This window comes from Anastrepha ludens, chromosome 5 (genome assembly GCF_028408465.1).
Source record: "Anastrepha ludens isolate Willacy chromosome 5, idAnaLude1.1, whole genome shotgun sequence".
NCBI classification, from domain to species: Eukaryota; Metazoa; Arthropoda; class Insecta; order Diptera; family Tephritidae; genus Anastrepha; species Anastrepha ludens.
This window is the reverse complement of record NC_071501.1, coordinates 4,196,553-4,214,473: the sequence shown is the minus strand read 5'-3', so window position 1 is coordinate 4,214,473 and position 17,921 is coordinate 4,196,553. Positions and strand designations below refer to the sequence as shown.

The 17,921-nt window shown below is 39.2% G+C and overlaps 2 protein-coding genes across 4 annotated transcripts in view; one reads left to right on the top strand and one right to left on the bottom strand.

Moving 5' to 3' along the window:
* Positions 1–782: 782 nt before the first annotated feature.
* Positions 783–9,885, top strand: LOC128865221 (lysosomal alpha-mannosidase-like). The gene is made up of 8 exons (XM_054105347.1): positions 783–1,010; positions 5,352–5,536; positions 5,600–5,785; positions 5,876–6,215; positions 6,283–6,416; positions 6,482–7,092; positions 7,625–7,830; positions 7,919–9,885. Exons 1-8 carry the CDS (start codon positions 921–923, stop codon positions 9,107–9,109), a joined length of 2,943 nt encoding a protein of 980 aa, XP_053961322.1. The 5' UTR covers positions 783–920; the 3' UTR covers positions 9,110–9,885.
* Positions 9,886–10,798: 913 nt separating this feature from the next.
* Positions 10,799–17,921, bottom strand: part of LOC128862885 (cGMP-dependent protein kinase, isozyme 1) — a 108,336-nt gene continuing 101,213 nt past the window's right edge. For all 3 annotated transcript variants that reach the window (XM_054101690.1, XM_054101688.1, XM_054101689.1), the window contains exons 4-10: positions 15,937–16,451; positions 15,419–15,869; positions 14,329–14,698; positions 12,427–12,878; positions 12,199–12,362; positions 11,956–12,141; positions 10,799–11,826 (exon numbers count right to left, since the gene is read on the bottom strand). In XM_054101690.1, coding sequence (XP_053957665.1) covers positions 11,664–11,826; positions 11,956–12,141; positions 12,199–12,362; positions 12,427–12,878; positions 14,329–14,698; positions 15,419–15,869; positions 15,937–16,451 — 2,301 coding nt within the window. In that variant the 3' untranslated portion in view covers positions 10,799–11,663. The remainder of the gene's footprint in view (positions 11,827–11,955; positions 12,142–12,198; positions 12,363–12,426; positions 12,879–14,328; positions 14,699–15,418; positions 15,870–15,936; positions 16,452–17,921) is intronic.

Below are 17,921 nucleotides of genomic sequence, written 5' to 3'. Positions count from 1 at the left end.
TTGAAATCCAACGTAGAATCTCTCTTGCCAACAAGTGCTACTTTGGACTAAGTAGGCAACTGAGCAGTAAAGTCCTCTCTCGACGAACAAAACTAACACTCTACAAGACTCTCATCATGCCCGTCCTAACGTATGGCGCAGAAGCTTACACGATGACAACATCCGATGAAGCGACGCTTGGAGTGTTCGAGAGAAAGATTCTGCGTAAGATTTTTGGACCCTTGCACGTTGGCAACGGCGAATATCGCAGACGATGGAACGATGAGCTGTATGAGCTTTACGACGACATAGACATAGCGCAGCGAATAAAGATCCAGCGGCTTCGTTGGCTGGGTCATGTCGTCCGAATGGATACAAACGCTCCGGCTTTGAAAGTATTCGATGCGGTACCAGCTGGTGGTAGTAGAGGAAGAGGAAGGCCTCCTCTGCGTTGGAAAGATCAGGTGGAGAAGGACTTGGTTTCACTTGGTGTGTCCAATTGGCGCCGGTTAGCACGAGAAAGAAACGACTGGCGCGCTTTGTTAAACTCGGCCAAAATCGCGTAAGCGGTTATCGCGCCAATTAAGAAGAAGAAGAAGCTTAAGTGAAATAACTTTGTTTACAAACTCTACTCAAAAATGATAAGTAAAATCCCAATTTCCCATCGACGTGCCTCTCTTCAGAGCTTTCACAACTTAGACACTCACCAGCTAGCAGCTCAATACGGCTTTAGCGATATGAGTTGCTTTTGATTTGATTTAGATTTCTGTGTTGTGTATAAAAACGCTTCTCTTGAATATTTAGAGTAACAGTCGTTTTAAGTGATTTGGCGTACACGATTCAGCGGTTCTGAGTTCTTTCTTTGTATTGTGGAAAAGATAGTGAAAAGTTTTTAAAATATCGTTAATTTGTAAAATAAGCTTCGTATTTGTGTTAACAAAATGAAGCCACTGGGTGGTGTAGCCACACTTCTTGTGGTGTTCGCTGTGGTGCTCCGGGAGCAGCAAATCCAAGCTGCTTGTGGATATGCGGTGTGTTTGACGGCACCTTTTTTGTTTTTGTTTAGTGTTTTGTTTGCGAATAAAGTGAAGCGAAAGTAGAGACAGAGAAAAGTTATGTTTTAATAAGAAAAATGTGCGCTTAAGAAGGACGTTTTCGTTGCAAACACAAAAAAAAAAAAAATAGATAATAATAATAATAATGAGAAAAACGGCAACTTTGGGGTATATTTTTTGGAGCGTTTGAAAGAACAAATGAACAAAGTTAACCCAGATATACTTGGTTATAATACATAATGAAGGACGTCTGTTTGTTTTTCCTCTCTTTACTTTGTGTCTTAAATTTGCTGACCGATTTGTTGTTGTGTTATAGGACATAATGTTGAACAAAGTGCATGCATACACTTGTTTTTGTTTTAATTCTCTTTAGCTTTGTAACATATTTTATTAGTGCAAAGGAGTTTTGGAAACTCAAGAAAATTATTGCGCTAGTACGCTTGCTTGGTTACTTCGATAAATATAAAGTGCATGCGTTGGGTTGAATCTTAAGCACGTATCCGAGGGGCTTTTTTAATTTCACGACCTACCAAGTATTTCGTACTAACAGTGTTTGTAGTTACAATCGTTTTTTTTCTTTTGGAAGGGAAGTCCCAACATTTACAATACGCGGAAAAAAATTTCCTTTGCCTGGCGGCCGGTATTCGTTTCGTGCAAAGAAGTGAATATTAAAGCTAACAAATCAATAATAATAATAAAAATATTTTTTTATATGTATGTTTGCAGGGTTACTGGGAAAGTCGTGCTACGTGGTGCAGAACATTATTATTTACGTCATTTCTAATTAACCAAATTAACTTAACCGTTTACGAGATATTCAATTTAAAAAAAAAAAAAATGTTTTTTGCTTGTACGTCCACTTGTCTTAAAATGCCCAAGGGTCAAAGTTCAAGAGTCTATGTTTTTCTGTTTCTAGTTAAAGTGTATGCCGACTAATAGAAGTCATCAATAAAATTTGAACCAATCCCTGGCAGTTCAAAATAGCTGCTTGATAAAATTTACTAGTGTTTCCTAATTTACATCATTAAACAAACTTTTTTTCTGCGTCAACTCTTTTGAAAATTATTTTAGAAACTAGTACGTCCTTTTAGCCATCCAAAAAAGCATAAAACTCAAATTAAAGAAGTTACCCATAAACGGATTGCGGGCTGAACTAGTGGAAAATGAAATTTCGAAAGAAGAAACAAATTTAAAAAATACAAAAAATAGAAAACTTAACAATTTAAATTCCTTTATTAATTAGAATTCGTTCTCGCCCCTTTTTTCCTTATACAAATTTGCATTATTTTCCTTATATTACTTTACACGACGGTTGTTCTCTTAGTTGCTGCCGCAGTTCGTGAGCTGCGAAAGAGACACCTTCGACGGTGCTTTAAGACAAAATTGTGTACATTTTCGCACAGTGCAGTGTGGCCGATTGTGGTCGAGTTTATGTACTGTCACAAACAAAAAGAAAGAAAAAAGTTTTGAGGCCTTAGGCACGAACCACCAACTGATAGAAAAATCGTTTTCTAATAGCGAGCACCCCTTGGCAGGAAATGCATTTCTATAATGAAAAGCTTCGTCGTTTTGCTTATTAAAAACTTCTTCAACAGTGAAAAGCTTTTCACATCAGTGAAAAGAAAATTTTCATAGCCGTTGACCGGGTTCCACCGAAAAAGCTGCTTGCATTTGTCGTGCCTAATTTGTTTCAAGCGCGTTGCCAAAAGTAGACCAGTTGAGCGATGGAAGTCTTTCGTGTGGAGATCATCTCTAATTAGTTTTGACATGGATGTGACCGATATATTCATTCCACTGGACATTTCTGCTTTTTAGCTGCATGAGAATTTGCGATATTGATAACTAGGCTTTAATAGCTGAGAACGATAAGTTATGTTGACATTCCTGTTTAGTAAGGTTTGGCAAATCATCATGAATCGGTTAACGCCCGAACAGCGCTTTCAAATTGTGGAAACTTACTTTGGAACAAATAAATTTGTTCTCGAAGCTAATAGAGCACTGGTGGCATCATCAGTCCTTAATTCTTTCGAAATGATAAACGAGCTGCCGTTACGATGAATGTAAAGCGTTTTCGAGCCATGTTGACTGAATTTTTGTTGCATGCATCTTGATAGCAAACTTACATGGAAAACCAATGTTTTCACCAAACGGATGGCTCTGGGAATAAACTTAGAACCCTGTATTGGCTACTACATCGAAGTTCTCATATTTCTTTCTAAACTAAGCGCTCACTTTACTCAGCTATCTTGAAACCGATATGGACATATGGCATTCAACTTTGGGCCACTGCAGCTAACTCCAACGTCGTTCAATAGTTCAATGATTCCAGCCGAAAACCCTCAGAATGATCTCAAACGCCCTTATTATATCATAAATGCATCCTGATCTCAAAGTGCCCACAATAACTGAAGAAATTCGAAAATATGCCACTTCACACAACACACAACTCCAATCACACTCAAACCCTCTTGTCACAGAAATAATTGCAAAACCCATAACCTTCCCCAGACTCAAGAGAAAATCTACAAAAGACCTCATATGATAATAAATAAGCTAAATTATTATATATCTTAAAATGAGTAAATGGTTGCACTACTGGGGGTATTCCAAAATAGGTTTTTTCTCTTAAATAAATCAATAGTTTTAAGTATAAATTATTGCTTAATGTTTAAAAATCAGATCGCAATAAAGAAATGGATGAAAAGAAACGAAACATCAATTAAAAATAATTAGCTAAACGGAGACAATATTTGGTTCCTACAAGACGGTGCAACTAGAGCGCGCTTAACAATCGATTTATATAAATAGCCAAGCCACTATTAACGCCATACGCCCAGATTTATTAGAAAAATAAAACAAAAAAATTGGGCTGATCGAATGGACCACGTAACCTGGCGGAAATATGCCGGATATCAAGTTATATATAATAAATGCATTAAAATTTCTACCAGAAACTCTTAAATCAGATCTGGCTATCTGGCAAGTTATTATTTTTTTAAAGCAAGCAATATCCGATGCAATAATACATCTTTGTGAGCCTTTAAAAGTCCCTCCCCACATTTTTTGTAGTCTCACTGAGGCGCCGCCATAAAATACTTCACCGAATGGTTCTGTCGTAGTCGACTTGCAAAGATTTCACTGAAATCTGAAGTCAATGTGGTGCTTGACTTTTCACATAGTTAAATTTCTTTTTCAAGAAACGCTGGCGCAACTGTCATACATTTTTCTGTAAAGAGATTATGAATAGTCTATGCTGAATACTGATAATTTTTATGCTTCTAAAGGGTGGTTAAATTTCAAGGGCCGATTACGATACAGTTTAACTTTTTTGACACGAATTCAAAATTACGCGGGTGGATCAAAGATTTTGAATTTTCAATAAGAAAAAAAAAATTATTAATCGAACTACATTTTTTTCTTAAAATAAGCCTTGATTTAAAAACCAATACATAGTAAACAAGTGAGTTATAAAAAAAAATTAGCTGAAGAAAATGAAAGAAGTCGCGTGGTTACGTTTTGTCTAAAGTTGGCTTCCTTTATGATTTATGATTTATGATTGGTTTTCTGGCGAATAAAATTAGAATATTTCCTTTTTAACCCTGCATTTTTAGCAAACTTTAGGAACTTCTATTACTCCTATTTTATTTATATCCGGTGAGCTCATTTTTTGAATGAAATTCAGCACAAAGCTGAAGAATACGAGTTACTTGGATGTTGCCTAATAGCCCGCGCATCTTGGCTTCCATATTGAGCTGCAGCTAATTAGTCTTGCGATCTGACAATGGTTAACAAAGCGAGTCAGTAGTCGTTCTAACCAGCCCCAATTCGAAACACTAAGTGAATCCAAATCGTTCTCCTCGTGACCTTATTACCGCAGAAAGGGCCTTTCTCTCCCTTTGTCATTACTATGAGACGCTGCGTCAAACAATTTCTGGGTTGAAGTTTTGTCTACCGACATCGCTCTGCCTGTTGTTGCCGACATCGCCCTCTGTTGGTGTCAAGAAAGATTCTCCTTTGCAATTCAGTTCTGCCATTAATATCAGATTCAATTAGTGATGGGGGTGATTGAGACGTTTTAGTCTATTGTCGCGGTTTACGGTAAATTAGTCAGACACTAGTCTATGGTTCACAGTAGATTTAGTTGTACAAGCAATACATTTTTACAAAGAAGAAATGGAATTATTGTTTAGTTAAACAAAATAATGCAACGAGTTTGCTATAAAATTCAGTGACACATTTTTTGTTATTTTGTTGTATATTTCATCGTTTAATTTATAAATGTATTTATTTGTTCTAAACTCTTATCCGTACGCATAGAACTGTCCAGAGGGAAAGCCAAATATGATCAATGTCCATTTGGTGCCTCATTCCCACGACGATGTCGGCTGGCTCAAGACTGTCGATCAATATTATTATGGCGCACGTAATAGCATTCAAATGGCCGGCGTGCAGTATATACTGGATACTGTAGTACAAGAACTGCTAAAGGACGCAAATCGACGGTAACCACCCTCGCACAAGGGATTTAATAAAATTCTTTAATACATTTTTGTAATTTTCCACAGATTTATTTACGTGGAATCAGCGTTCTTCTTCAAGTGGTTCAACGAACAGACTGCGGCTGTGCAAGCACAAGTGAAAACTTTGGTCAATGACGGTCGTTTGGAATTCGCTGGCGGTGCTTGGTCTATGAATGATGAAGCGGCTGTGCACTATCAGTCGGTGATCGATCAATTTACGCTCGGTTTGAAGTGAGTGTTGCTTGTGGAAAATTGAGGAAAAATAGTATTTGTGTTCAATATAGTTGAAGAATATCAAATCTGTCGCCTTCTCAACTTCAGACAACTTCAAGACAATTTGGGTACTTGCGGCCGTCCTCATGTGGGCTGGCAAATTGATCCTTTCGGTCATTCTCGTGAAATGGCTTCGCTTTTTGCACAGATGGGATTTGATGGCGAGTTCTTTGCACGCATGGATTGGGTTGAAAAGGACGTGCGTACTAAAAATTTAGACGCGGAGATGGTATGGCAAGCTAGCGAGGATCTGGGTGACCAAGCTGAACTCTTCACGGGTTTGCTATACAACCATTATTCGGCGCCGCCTGGTTTCTGTTTCGATTCAACATGTAACGATGCACCAATCGTGGATGGCGACAGCTATGATAATAATGTGAAAGAGCGGGTAAGGAATGAATATCGTGTAAGGATGTGTGCACATATGCGTGACCTCACACTTATTTCAATTCCAGGTTAACACTTTCATTGAATACATTCACAATGTGACAACTCACTACCGTGACACAAATGTGCTCAGTCCCATGGGAGGCGACTTTAACTACCAGAATGCAGCAATGAACTTTAAGAATATGGATAAATTGATCAAGTAAGTTGAGTCCTCAGTTTCACCTCATGCCGGCATGCTTAACTCAGCTTTGTCATCTGCCACAGGTACGTCAATAAACGCCAATCGCGTGGCTCTATCGTAAATATTTTCTACTCTACGCCTGCTTGCTACTTGAAAGCCGTACACCAGTCACCGCTCACTTGGCCCACCAAGACAGAGGACTTCTTCCCCTATTCTACTGATCGGCATACTTATTGGACCGGCTACTATAGCTCTCGTCCCACTCAGAAGCGTTTTGAACGCGATGGCAATCACCTTTTGCAGGTTACCAAACAACTCACCACCCTAGCAAATCTCACTGGCACCGATGTGGATAGGAATTTGGATAAGCTTCGCCATGCCATGGGTGTAATGCAGCATCATGATGCCATCACTGGCACGGAGAAGCAGCATGTCGCGGAAGATTATGATCGTCTGTTAGCTGCAGCTATTGAGGCCGCGCAATCTAACGCACAGTCCGCTTTGCAAAAATTGACTGGCCTTACAAATGGCGAATTCGTCAGTTGCCTGCAGTTGAACATCAGTGTTTGTGACTTTACTAAGAATGAGAAGAATCGGTTCGTTGTCACCTTATTCAATCCACTTGCGTGGGCCTCGACCCAATATGTGCGTGTACCAGTGCAGAATGAGGCTTACGTTGTGACTGATGATACGGGTAAGAAGAGGATTTGGTATTTATTTGTTTTAAATTTTATATGAATGTATTTATAAGCGGTGCATATCCTTCGTTGGGTGTGTGGTCGAGGTTCTTTTAAAATTTGTTGTGTGCGTCTTTATAAATATTTTTCCACAAATGGAGCGCTCTACTCGTTTATGGCGCATCCGGATTGAGGGTGGGTTTTATGGGGAGCTTTTTCATGGTGAAAATACACTCAGAGGCTAGCTATTGCTTGTCGAGAGGCGATTTTTTCTTCTTGATTGGCGTGATAACCGCTTAAGCGATTCTGGTCGAGTTTAACCAAGCGCACCAGTCGTTTCTTTCTCGTGATAACCCTCGGCAGTTAGAAACCCCAAGTGAAGCCAAGTTCTTCTCCACCAGATCTTCCCAACTACGACTATGTACTATTTGAAAAAAATACCCTTTATTTTTTGGTCTTTTATGCCCACAGTGGGCTTCGAGCACGCTCAAATTCATTGAGTTAGACGGAAAATTATTAAAAGTACTAAAATAATTAATTTTCTTTAAGGTCGCGTTATCACTTCCGATTTGCTGCCTATACCCAGTGAGGTGCAGAGTTTGAGTTTCCGTCCAAACGATGCCACACATGAACTTATTTTCCCGGCATACGTGGAGAAATTACGTAGCTACTATATTCAAAGGAGAGGTGATCCACGCACCTCTGAAGAGCTAAAAGATGACCAACCAAGATCTGAGATCATTGTGGAAAATTCGGTAAGCATGAAAAACAGAAAGATCAAATCTTAAAAAGAACTAATGTGAGCGAAAAAATATGACTCGCCTACCTCCCTTTTACTTTCAGTTGGTTAAGCTGGTCCTTGACTCCACTGGTCATCTCTCCCGCGTTGAGATGAATGGCTTTAGCGAAAATATTCGTCAAGACTTTTACTATTACAAAGGTGCAGCTGGTAATAATGCTGAGCCCAAGAATCAATCTTCAGGCGCTTACATCTTCCGTCCTAACGGCAGTGAGTTACTCATTGGTGGTTTAGTCAGCTTCATGATTTACGAGGGTAGTCAAGTGAAAGAGGTGCATCAGAAATTCAATGATTGGGTGTCACAGGTGATTCGTATTTACGAAGGTGTCAATCGTGTTGAATTTGAATGGCTTGTCGGCCCTATACCAATCGATGACAACATCGGCAAGGAGGTGATTACTCGTTTCACCAGCAACATCAATTCGAATGGCGTTTTCTATACCGACTCCAACGGCCGCGAAATGTTGCGACGTGTACGTAATCGACGTGAATACTTTACACCTAATTTAAATGAGACTGTTTCGGGTAATTATTATCCAATCACTGCTCGTATAGCCATTGAAGATGACAAGAAACGCATTGCATTACTCAATGATCGGGCTCAGGGTGGTAGCAGTTTGAAGGATGGCGTGCTTGAGCTTATGCTGCACCGGCGCCTTTTGCTAGATGATGCTTTTGGTGTTGGTGAGGCATTGAATGAGATTGCTTTCGGTCAGGGCGTGGTGGCACGTGGTAAAACTTATCTGGTGTTGGGCAATGTAGAGGATAAGCCATCGCGTAACGAACGCATTATGCAGCAGCAGATTCACTTACCTTACTGGAAATTCTTTAGCAGCGCTGCCAAGGCTACTAATGAGGCGCCTGAAATTGCTGCTTTCAATCTACCGGAATCTGTAAATTTATTAACTTTAGAGCCATTCAACGCAAATGAGCGTTTAATACGCCTAGAGAATTTCATGGACAGTAGTGAAACTGATGCTATTGCTTTCAATTTGCGTCCGATTTTCGACCAATTGGCCGGTGTGGAGATACGGGAAACCACATTGGACGGTAGTTTAGGTTTGAGTGAAATGAGTCGCTTCAAATTTCAGCTGGATGGCTCAAAGGTTACAGAGCCTGAATATTACAAAGCCTCATACGCCCCACTGTCAGCGACTAGGGACGATGCGGCGAAAAAATTCGATATAGTTTTGAATCCCATGCAAATACGTACGTTCATCATTAAGTGTGAGTAAGGTTTTTAATGGTTTAAATAAATATAATAAAATTTTAGAATAAAAAAAAAATATATTGATATGTTATCAGTCGTCAGTTTTATATGTTGAGTATGTGGTGATTTCAGTTTCTTGCGGTCTTAGACCTGATAAAAGAAAATCAGTTTTTAAACTTGTATGTTCATACTTACGGGTGCCATGAGTACAACCTCCGGCGATGCCCTAAATGCTTTATCTTAAGATATGATACAATAGAAAGCAACAAAAAAAATGTGTAGGCTCCATAAATATGGTTTCTGGCACGAAAACGAAACTTCGAAATACAGAGAATTCTTTAAGATGCTATAGAGCAGTATCCACTGTTTTTGCACACCATACATACGCCTTCGACTAGGCCACACAATACTTACGCACGCCCATATACTTCAAGGCATTCCACCCTATCTATGCCCGTTTTGCAACTCCACCCTGAGTATAAATCACATTTAGTCTTCATGCCCTAACCTTGCATCGACTAAACATCATTACTTTCGCAACATTGACCCTCTTGAAATATTAAAAAATCCAACCGAAGCCAACATATCTATATTATATAATATAACTATCTCAAAGATACTGATCTACTTCGTCGGATCTAATCGAGTCATAACCAACCTGCCAGCCGAAAGCCTCCGATGATAGCGCTGCACTACTTTCAGTTTGTATAATAATTTTATTGTTATGTAAACCTTTATAAAATAAAATAAAATAAAAATAATAAAATTTTAAAATAACAAAAAAAAAATATTGAAATGTTATCAGCCATTAGTTTTATCTGTTGAGGATGTGGTGATTTGAGTAATTGGGAACCGTTGCACTGCGCAATGTGGTCTTAGACCTGATAAAAAAATAAGGAGAGCAAAGAAAACCTCAAAGATTGTTCAAGAATGTAAGAAGAAGCTTAATTCTGTTGCAAGACAGAATAACCTTGCAATTAAATCCGTTCCAGGATCCCCCACAGGGACCAGAGCCAATAATCGGAATCAGTTCTGCAGGAACGAAGAAGTGGATCAGCGATTATGTATGCTATTTATGGTACATAGAGAACAATTAGCTGGTCTAGAACATTGTAAAACTGTCGGACTTTCTTCTAAAACTTGGAAGAAAGGACTTTCAGTTGATGGTCGGTATTATTACAGGACACAATCCATGGGATCAAGATATGACCACCATTGGAATTATGGAGAACGCAATTTGTCTGTCATGCTTAGAGGAGGCGTATAGCACTGAGCATTTTCTCTGTGAGTGACCTGCCTTTGCTAGAGCAAGGCTGCGAATTTAAGGTTCCGATGCCATGAGAAATAGTAAAATTCGTTCTCTCAAACTGGAGGATATTTTCAGATTTACTAAAGAATTTGGAAAACTCTCACTGGTCTAACTACCCCTATTTCTCTGTTCTATCCCATCTTTTTCTTCCTGTTACTTCTCTCCTTTCCTCCTTGCCTATCTACCCTTTCACTTTCCAGAGCTTCGAATACAATGGGCTTTTTACTGAGTGTTTTTGGAGTTACTAATCTATCGGTTCTTTTTGGCACGACATTTCAAATTTCGAAATTTCATGTAGTTACAGGAATTTAAAAAGTCAGCCTATTTATTTGAACAAACCTCGTATAAAATCACAACTATTTTTATTTAATTGCATTTTTCAAATTTATTTATTAATATATTTGCATAATGCTTAAAACATGCTTCGCATAAATACGGGTGACTTAAGTTAGGTCTTTAAGTTAGATAAGAAAATTTCTAATCCACTGCAAAATGTGTTTTTAAGCTAAAGATTTATAAGTATTTCAAAGATCATATTAACTAATTTATTTAATGCTTGGCATTCTAAATTTGTCCTATGCTACAAATATTGTATTTGGTTATGTGTGTATGTGTGTGTTTTTATTCTGCAGGCGTAACAAGATGAAGCAGATTTTTTAAATTTTTTATGATATACAAAATTTTAAAATTGCTAAACTTTTTTGTATACTCTTCTTCTAGTTCATTTTAAGAAATCTAACAAACGAAGGCACACAATTTCATTGTATTTGTTTTTAAAATACTTGAGCAAATTTTTTGTAAGTGCTAATGCTTAAAGCTAATGTAAATATGTATATGTGTGTGTATGTTAGACTACGTTTTTATAAATACACATATTTTTCGGATTATCAATACATATGCGAATATGTCTACAACTACAAAATACGCAGATGCCAGTTAGGCGAGCAAAGTACTGATTTTACTACTACTAATGCGTAAAAAAATATTTTAATAGACTACGCTTTGAATTTCATTTCTTTTCAACAAATGTGTTTTGGAAAATTTTAAAATATGAGCGATGTGCCCATGGAAAAACATTAAAAATATATTTTAAATAGCGCAGGCATTAAACCTAGCTTGAAATTTGAATTAGTTGCCAAAAATGTTAAAAACATGTCTGTATGAAGTTAGAATTTAGAAAATTATGTATGAAAGATGCATTCACGGTGTATATACATTTTGCGCAAATTCAGCTGCATCAAGACATTATTGACCGAGCGTCTGTAGTATCTTAGAAGTCTGCATCCCAGCCGGAGAATTCATCTGGTGGTTCTTCGGGATCACAAGGGAATTTATCAAAGTATGCAGTGTCCGTTGGATGTGCAATGGGCCGTACAAACGGCGGTATGAGCAACTGGTGTTCGAGGCCATCCCAATCAAAGCCGAGGAACCATCTGTGAAAAGTAGATTAGAGAGAGAGTGAATAGAGAGGTGTTACTAGCGCTGAACTTTCACTTAGAATAATGGCGACCATTCGCCTTTATTATAAAGTAACACTTCACAATACACTACCCGATACTTACTTGTGCTTTTTGATATTCTGAATGCCGCCTTTTTGGTAACCCAAGCGCTCAGCAGGCACATCACGACACAGTTTTTTAATCAGCTGTACAGCCGATCTTGACATATGCTTAGGAAAGTCAATCATGTCTATGCCTTTCAAAATAATATTATAGGTCTTCATAGGATCAGTGGCGGTGAAGGGCGGACTGCAAAAGAAACATATTAATATTTCTGAAAACCCGCATGAATTCTGCAATACTTACGTGCCATTGAGCAACTCATGTATGAGTATACCCAAGGCCCAGTAGTCCACAGCGCGATCATGTCCCTTGTTCAAAATAATTTCAGGCGCCACATATTCCGGCGTACCGCAGAAGGTCCAAGTCTTGCTGCTGTTACCAATATATTTGGCAAAACCAAAGTCGACCTGTCACGAAAATTAATTATCAACTACCATTTTTTAGAGGCTTTTTCGCTTCGTCTTTACTTACCAACTTCACATAGCCCCTCTCGTCCAGCATTAGATTCTCTGGCTTGAGATCTCTGTAGATAATACCGTACGAATGCAAATACTCGAATGCCTGCAAAACGCAGCCGATTATGAACTGTGTCGCATTGTCATCGAAACAGCCGCGATCGCGCAACATAGTCCATATCTCGCCTCCCATGCAGGCCTCGAGCAGCATGTACACATACTTCTCATCACGGAATGTGCGGTAAAGGCGGCAAATGAAGGGTGAATTGCAGGTTAGCATAATAGTGCGTTCGCTGAAGACGTGCTCCTCCTGTTTGGTATCGACAATATGCTTCTTCTTAAGGCATTTCAAAGCGAATATATCCACGCTATTCTCTCGATAGGCTTTGACCAGCTCCACGCGTCCAAAACCGCCAATGCCAAGTGTGGCTACAACTTCCAAATCGGTGAGCTTCATTTCAGGGAACTCTGTGTTGATAGAGGAATAAAGAAAACAGTAATAGCCGGATAGTGTTTTGAGTATTTTTTTGCAATGCTTTGCAATTTGAAACGCAATTTGAACTACTTCGGAATAAGACTACACAGTCACTATAATGTAAAAGTTTGAAAATATTGCAAGGGGTCCGAGAGGAGTCCGAGTTCCTGGGAAAGCGTGAGTCATGCCTGTGCTTATGAGTGGTTGCTGTTATTGTTGTTGTACTTCTGAAGTGATAGGAGCAGAGGAAATGAAGCGCTGAAAATATTTGGGAGGTTCACTGAAGGAGCGTTAAGCGACAAGTTCACAAGATTGTACCTAGTCGGGCAGCATCCAGGATATACAGCATTTATTAGAGCAAAGTTTGCTAAAGTTTAGTTATCCATCGTTAACATTTAATGTACTGTTTTTCTCAGCGAGATGTTCTCTGACATGACTGGGAGCAGAAGTACGCTTGAGCATGACGATCGAACGATGGTTGAAGTACGTTTGAGTTAACCGCTTCACTGCTACAGGTGAATTTAACCTGGTATATTACCCACTAGGTCTGCGATGTCGGATATCATAAAGAAGTGCAAACCAAGGGAGGGGATGATTTCACCACATCCCCCAGACAGTTGGCGCAGAAAGGACTCGACACGATGCCCAAACTCAGAGCATGCTTACCTCGCGGAAAATGCTCGGTAAGGCAGACCACAAAATTTGCGAGCAGATACTTTGTTTTAAACTAAGAGCCGCCCTCGAGGTCAGATCCCGTCACTTTACAAGTTCTTGTACTTACTCAGCGTTCGCTAAGTTGACTCAAAGCCCACCTTTCTAGTAGCAGACCAAAGGTAGTCAAGGGATGGGACCCCCTTTCATTTTGCGGAGAGGCCAACTCCTAAGTCTACTGTCTAGCTAGTTCGTAAGCCTAAGAGTCTTGCTTTTTGACACTAGCATAAAGTGGTGTATCCTAAGAAGAGCAGAAGAAATGCTAAGCTTTTTTTTAGAATCATCCGCACATGTGTGCGCTGCGTCTGTTGTCCAGCTCATACCCATCCAATAAGCATTTCAAAGTTTAATAATGGAGTAATTTAATCTGGTGGTCTTGTGGGCATTAGATGCACGGCATAAGGGATTTTGCGTTAGCAAATTCAAAATAGTTCAGAGATTCTGTCTATCAAGAATGAATAATTGCTTTAGATTGTGGCTAGTGGAACCCGCCCGAGGGGCTCCTGGAATCTGAAGAACGCCTATTGAGTATGCATAACCAACAAATGCTACATCCGCGATTGATTGCGAAAAAATAACTTGAAAAGGAAATATTAAATCCTTTAACTGCGTTGACTGCTAATTCGGCTTAGTACAGAAAAATTGACATTAAGAAAGGAATACTCGACTCACAGAATCACTAGTTTGGAATATCATATTTGATGCCATTCACCAATTTTACGTGGCACTTACTCTGTTCTACATTTGCGCCGAAAATCTCTTTTGACTTCTCTGCGTATTTCATGGCCAGCACACGATTCTCATCGCCATAGTTCTTCTCCTTCAACTCGCATAGGTCCCCTATTAACTGTGTGAAGGAGTCACGATCCAGCGTCAGACATTCAACGCCCGGCGCCATGGCGATAATATTCGCTGTACGTTTATCCTCATTGATGAGAGCCTGCTCACCAAAGTAGTCACCACGTTCCAGTGTACGTATCTCCTTCTCCTCGGAGGTGGTTGTCAACTTTTGTGTCACCTTGACACTACCTTGTGAAATGAGGAAGAAAGTATCACCGCTAGCGCCTTGGCGTATAATGTAAGTACCAGCTGGATAGAATTCCTGTGGAAAGATAATAGGTTATTGGACTCGGGACAGAAATATTTAATAGTTGAAAAATATTTTGTTTTGTTTTTTAACTGAATGAAGTAGCGTAAGAAAATATAATTATGTTGCTATGCCGTATTCTTTTATTAGAACGCCGGACTAAGAGATTTTGCGAAAGATTTGGTTTCTTCCGTTTATTGGCGCATTTCTTTTTTTAATTCTAAGTCTTGGTGTTACATCTCCGCTACATCGTATCTCGAAATTCATTTTCAAATCACTGCTAATTTTTTGTTTATAAATTTATTGGCGGTATCTTTTGATAACTAAAAAGTCTCTGCGCTGATATTGAATGGAGAATTGTAACTATTTTTATAAAAACTACAATATAAAGAGCATTTTCGTATATTCTATTTTTTTTATATATTGTATTTTTTTAATTGCAAATATCAGAAATATTTTTATAAATTGTAAAGTGCAAACTCCATGGAAATCATTAATAAAAAATTTTAAAATTGCAAATTTCGGAAATATTTTTGAAATTTTTTTCTTCTACATTACACGATTTCTCGAATTCTAAATTATTTGTGTACTAATTAAACATATTTTTCTGCAATTTATATTTCTATTAGAGGAAACTAATCTCAAATGTTTGCGCACATAAACCAGTTTGCATAGCCACAACTTATCTCTTATTCACAAACTTCTTCAAATAAAGTTGCTATTCTCTCTACTCACCACTTCGAGAACATCGGCGATCTTCGCCAATACTTCCATGCTGAGATTCTTTAGTAAGGGCACCGATTTCAAGAAATTAACACTATTCTCGATCCTCTGCATGCCCGTGCGCATCATGATTTGTTGGAAGACCCGTCGATCCAGCACCCAGACACGCGCGTCCGACAAGACGCGTATAGATGCTGTGCGTGTGCAATTATAGAGTATGGCCAGCTCACCGAAAGCCTTGCCAGGCCCCATCACACTCAATATAATACCACCTTTGACTACTTCAAATTCACCTTCGGCCGAAACGTAGAGATGAGCGCCCGCCTCACCCTCACGAATCACAAACTCTCCCTTGGCGATGGCCAATGGATACATCGATTCGACAAGTTCGCGCACCTGTGAGGCGTCAATATTCTTCAGGAAATCATTGTCCATAATAGCATCTTTGATGAGTTGCTTAGAGCTGTGTGCAGAAAGAAAATAAGAAATTAGTGACGAAAGTAAATTTTCAATTGTACATTTTTGCATACCGGAAATCCTTTTCAAATTTCGGTATGGGCACATTGATCGATTGTTGCATTGATGTTTCACAACTTTCACCGGATACACCCTGTTTCTTGAGCACTGGCGTTTGTTGGTGCGCTGGCATTGGCGTCAGTTTTGTCTTGAGCCCGTTGCATGTTAGCGCGGTGGCCGCCGCCTCGGCTGCTGTTTGTGCTGCCACCGCATCCAAGGCGATCTCCACCGGCTGATTATTGGCGGCATTATAATTGGCCAGTGCACAGGTTACAGCGGTGTTGCCGGCGTTAGTTGTTGCTGTTGCCTCGCTGATGTTCGACTCAACGGAATTACTATTTTCCGGTGTGATTTGTCCAATGCGCGGAGTTGAGGTGGCATCCGTCTCGAATTTTCGCTTGCATACGGTACAAATTTGATTCGGACTGGCGAGTAGGAAATTGTTGGGTGAAGGAGCAAGTGCTGTGGGTGATGGCGGTAGATCAGCGATGGCTATTGGTAAAGGATTGGCCGTTTGTTGGAGAACACTCTGAAATAGTTTGAAGAATAAAAATGATTACAAGTGATGTGTAATGAAATTTTGAAAATAAAAAGGTAAATTTCTTAATACAATTTTTAATTTTAATCATTCTGAGGCACTCAAACTAACTCAGCTAGTAATCACTGACAATTACAAGGGGAAGTCCAAAATAAACTGAGCTAAAATAGAACCCACAGGAGCTTTGTTCTGATAACTTCGAGTTGATTTATTCAAAATAGTCCCCTCTGGCCTCGACACACTGTGTTGCGCGATCAAAAAGCTTTTTGAAAAAGTGCTTCAGGTCATTGACCGGAATGTCCTTCAGGATGTCGGTACAAACCTTTTCGATGGCCTCTACGGATGCAAAACGATTTCCTTTCATGACCAAGTGCTATTTTCCGAATAGGTAGAAGTCACAGGGAGCCATATCAGGCGAATACGTTAAGTGATTGATAGTTAAAATGCGATTTCTAGTTAAAAAATCAGTCACAAGAGTGGATCGATGAGATGGTGCATCATTATCATGCAATAAGCGCCAACTTCCTCCTTCGCGGTATTCAGAGCGAATTTGACGATTGCGATGCAACAAACGCTTCAGAGATCGCCAAGATAGAAAATTGTGTTAATGGTTTGGGCTGTTGGCCCTACTTCCATGTGGACAATGCCTTTGGATTCGTAAAAACAAATGAGCTTCGAGTTGAATTTTGACTTCTCCAAACGGGATTTTTTGGGTGGTGGCTCGTCTGGGGACTTCTATTCGACACTTTGACGCTTGGTTTCAGGTTCATGTAGGAAACAGCGCGTTTCATAACCAGTTAATATATAATGTTGTTAAGAAAGTTCTCGTCTTTTCTCACCTCTTTAATGAAGTTTTCGAATGTTGAATTCAGAGCAATTTTTGGTGCTCAGTTAACTTGTGTGGAATGAAATGTGCACAGACCTTTCGTAAGCCCAAATGATCAGTTAAAATGCTTTAATCGATGTTTTAGAGATATTCAACACTGATTCCATGAATTTCAATGATGAGTTCGGTTCATTTTTGATAAATGTACGAACAATTTTGATGGAGTTTTCGGTGATTGCTGATTTTGGGCGGTCCGTGTGTTCATTGTCATTTATGTCCGCTCATTTTTGTGTCAAGACACAAACTTACTGACACTTTACACGCAATAATTTCGCTTCCACTGATCCGAATGGTACCAAGCTTTCACTGGAAGTCAGCTAGGGATGTAACTTCGCCAAGGTTTTAAATGTCATTAGCGCATCAACAATTCCCTAACGCTATCTCATCACATGCAGTAGGATTGCATTGGATGAAGTTTAGGGTCTTTATTTGGCTTTACTCCCACTACTTATACACAGATCGGCAGTTTGTATACTAGTATTTATAATTTTATTTTCCTATTTCTGAACACTTTTTGAGGAGTTACACTGAAATGTAAGACCATCATACGCAAGTATAAAGCTAAACTTGACTAC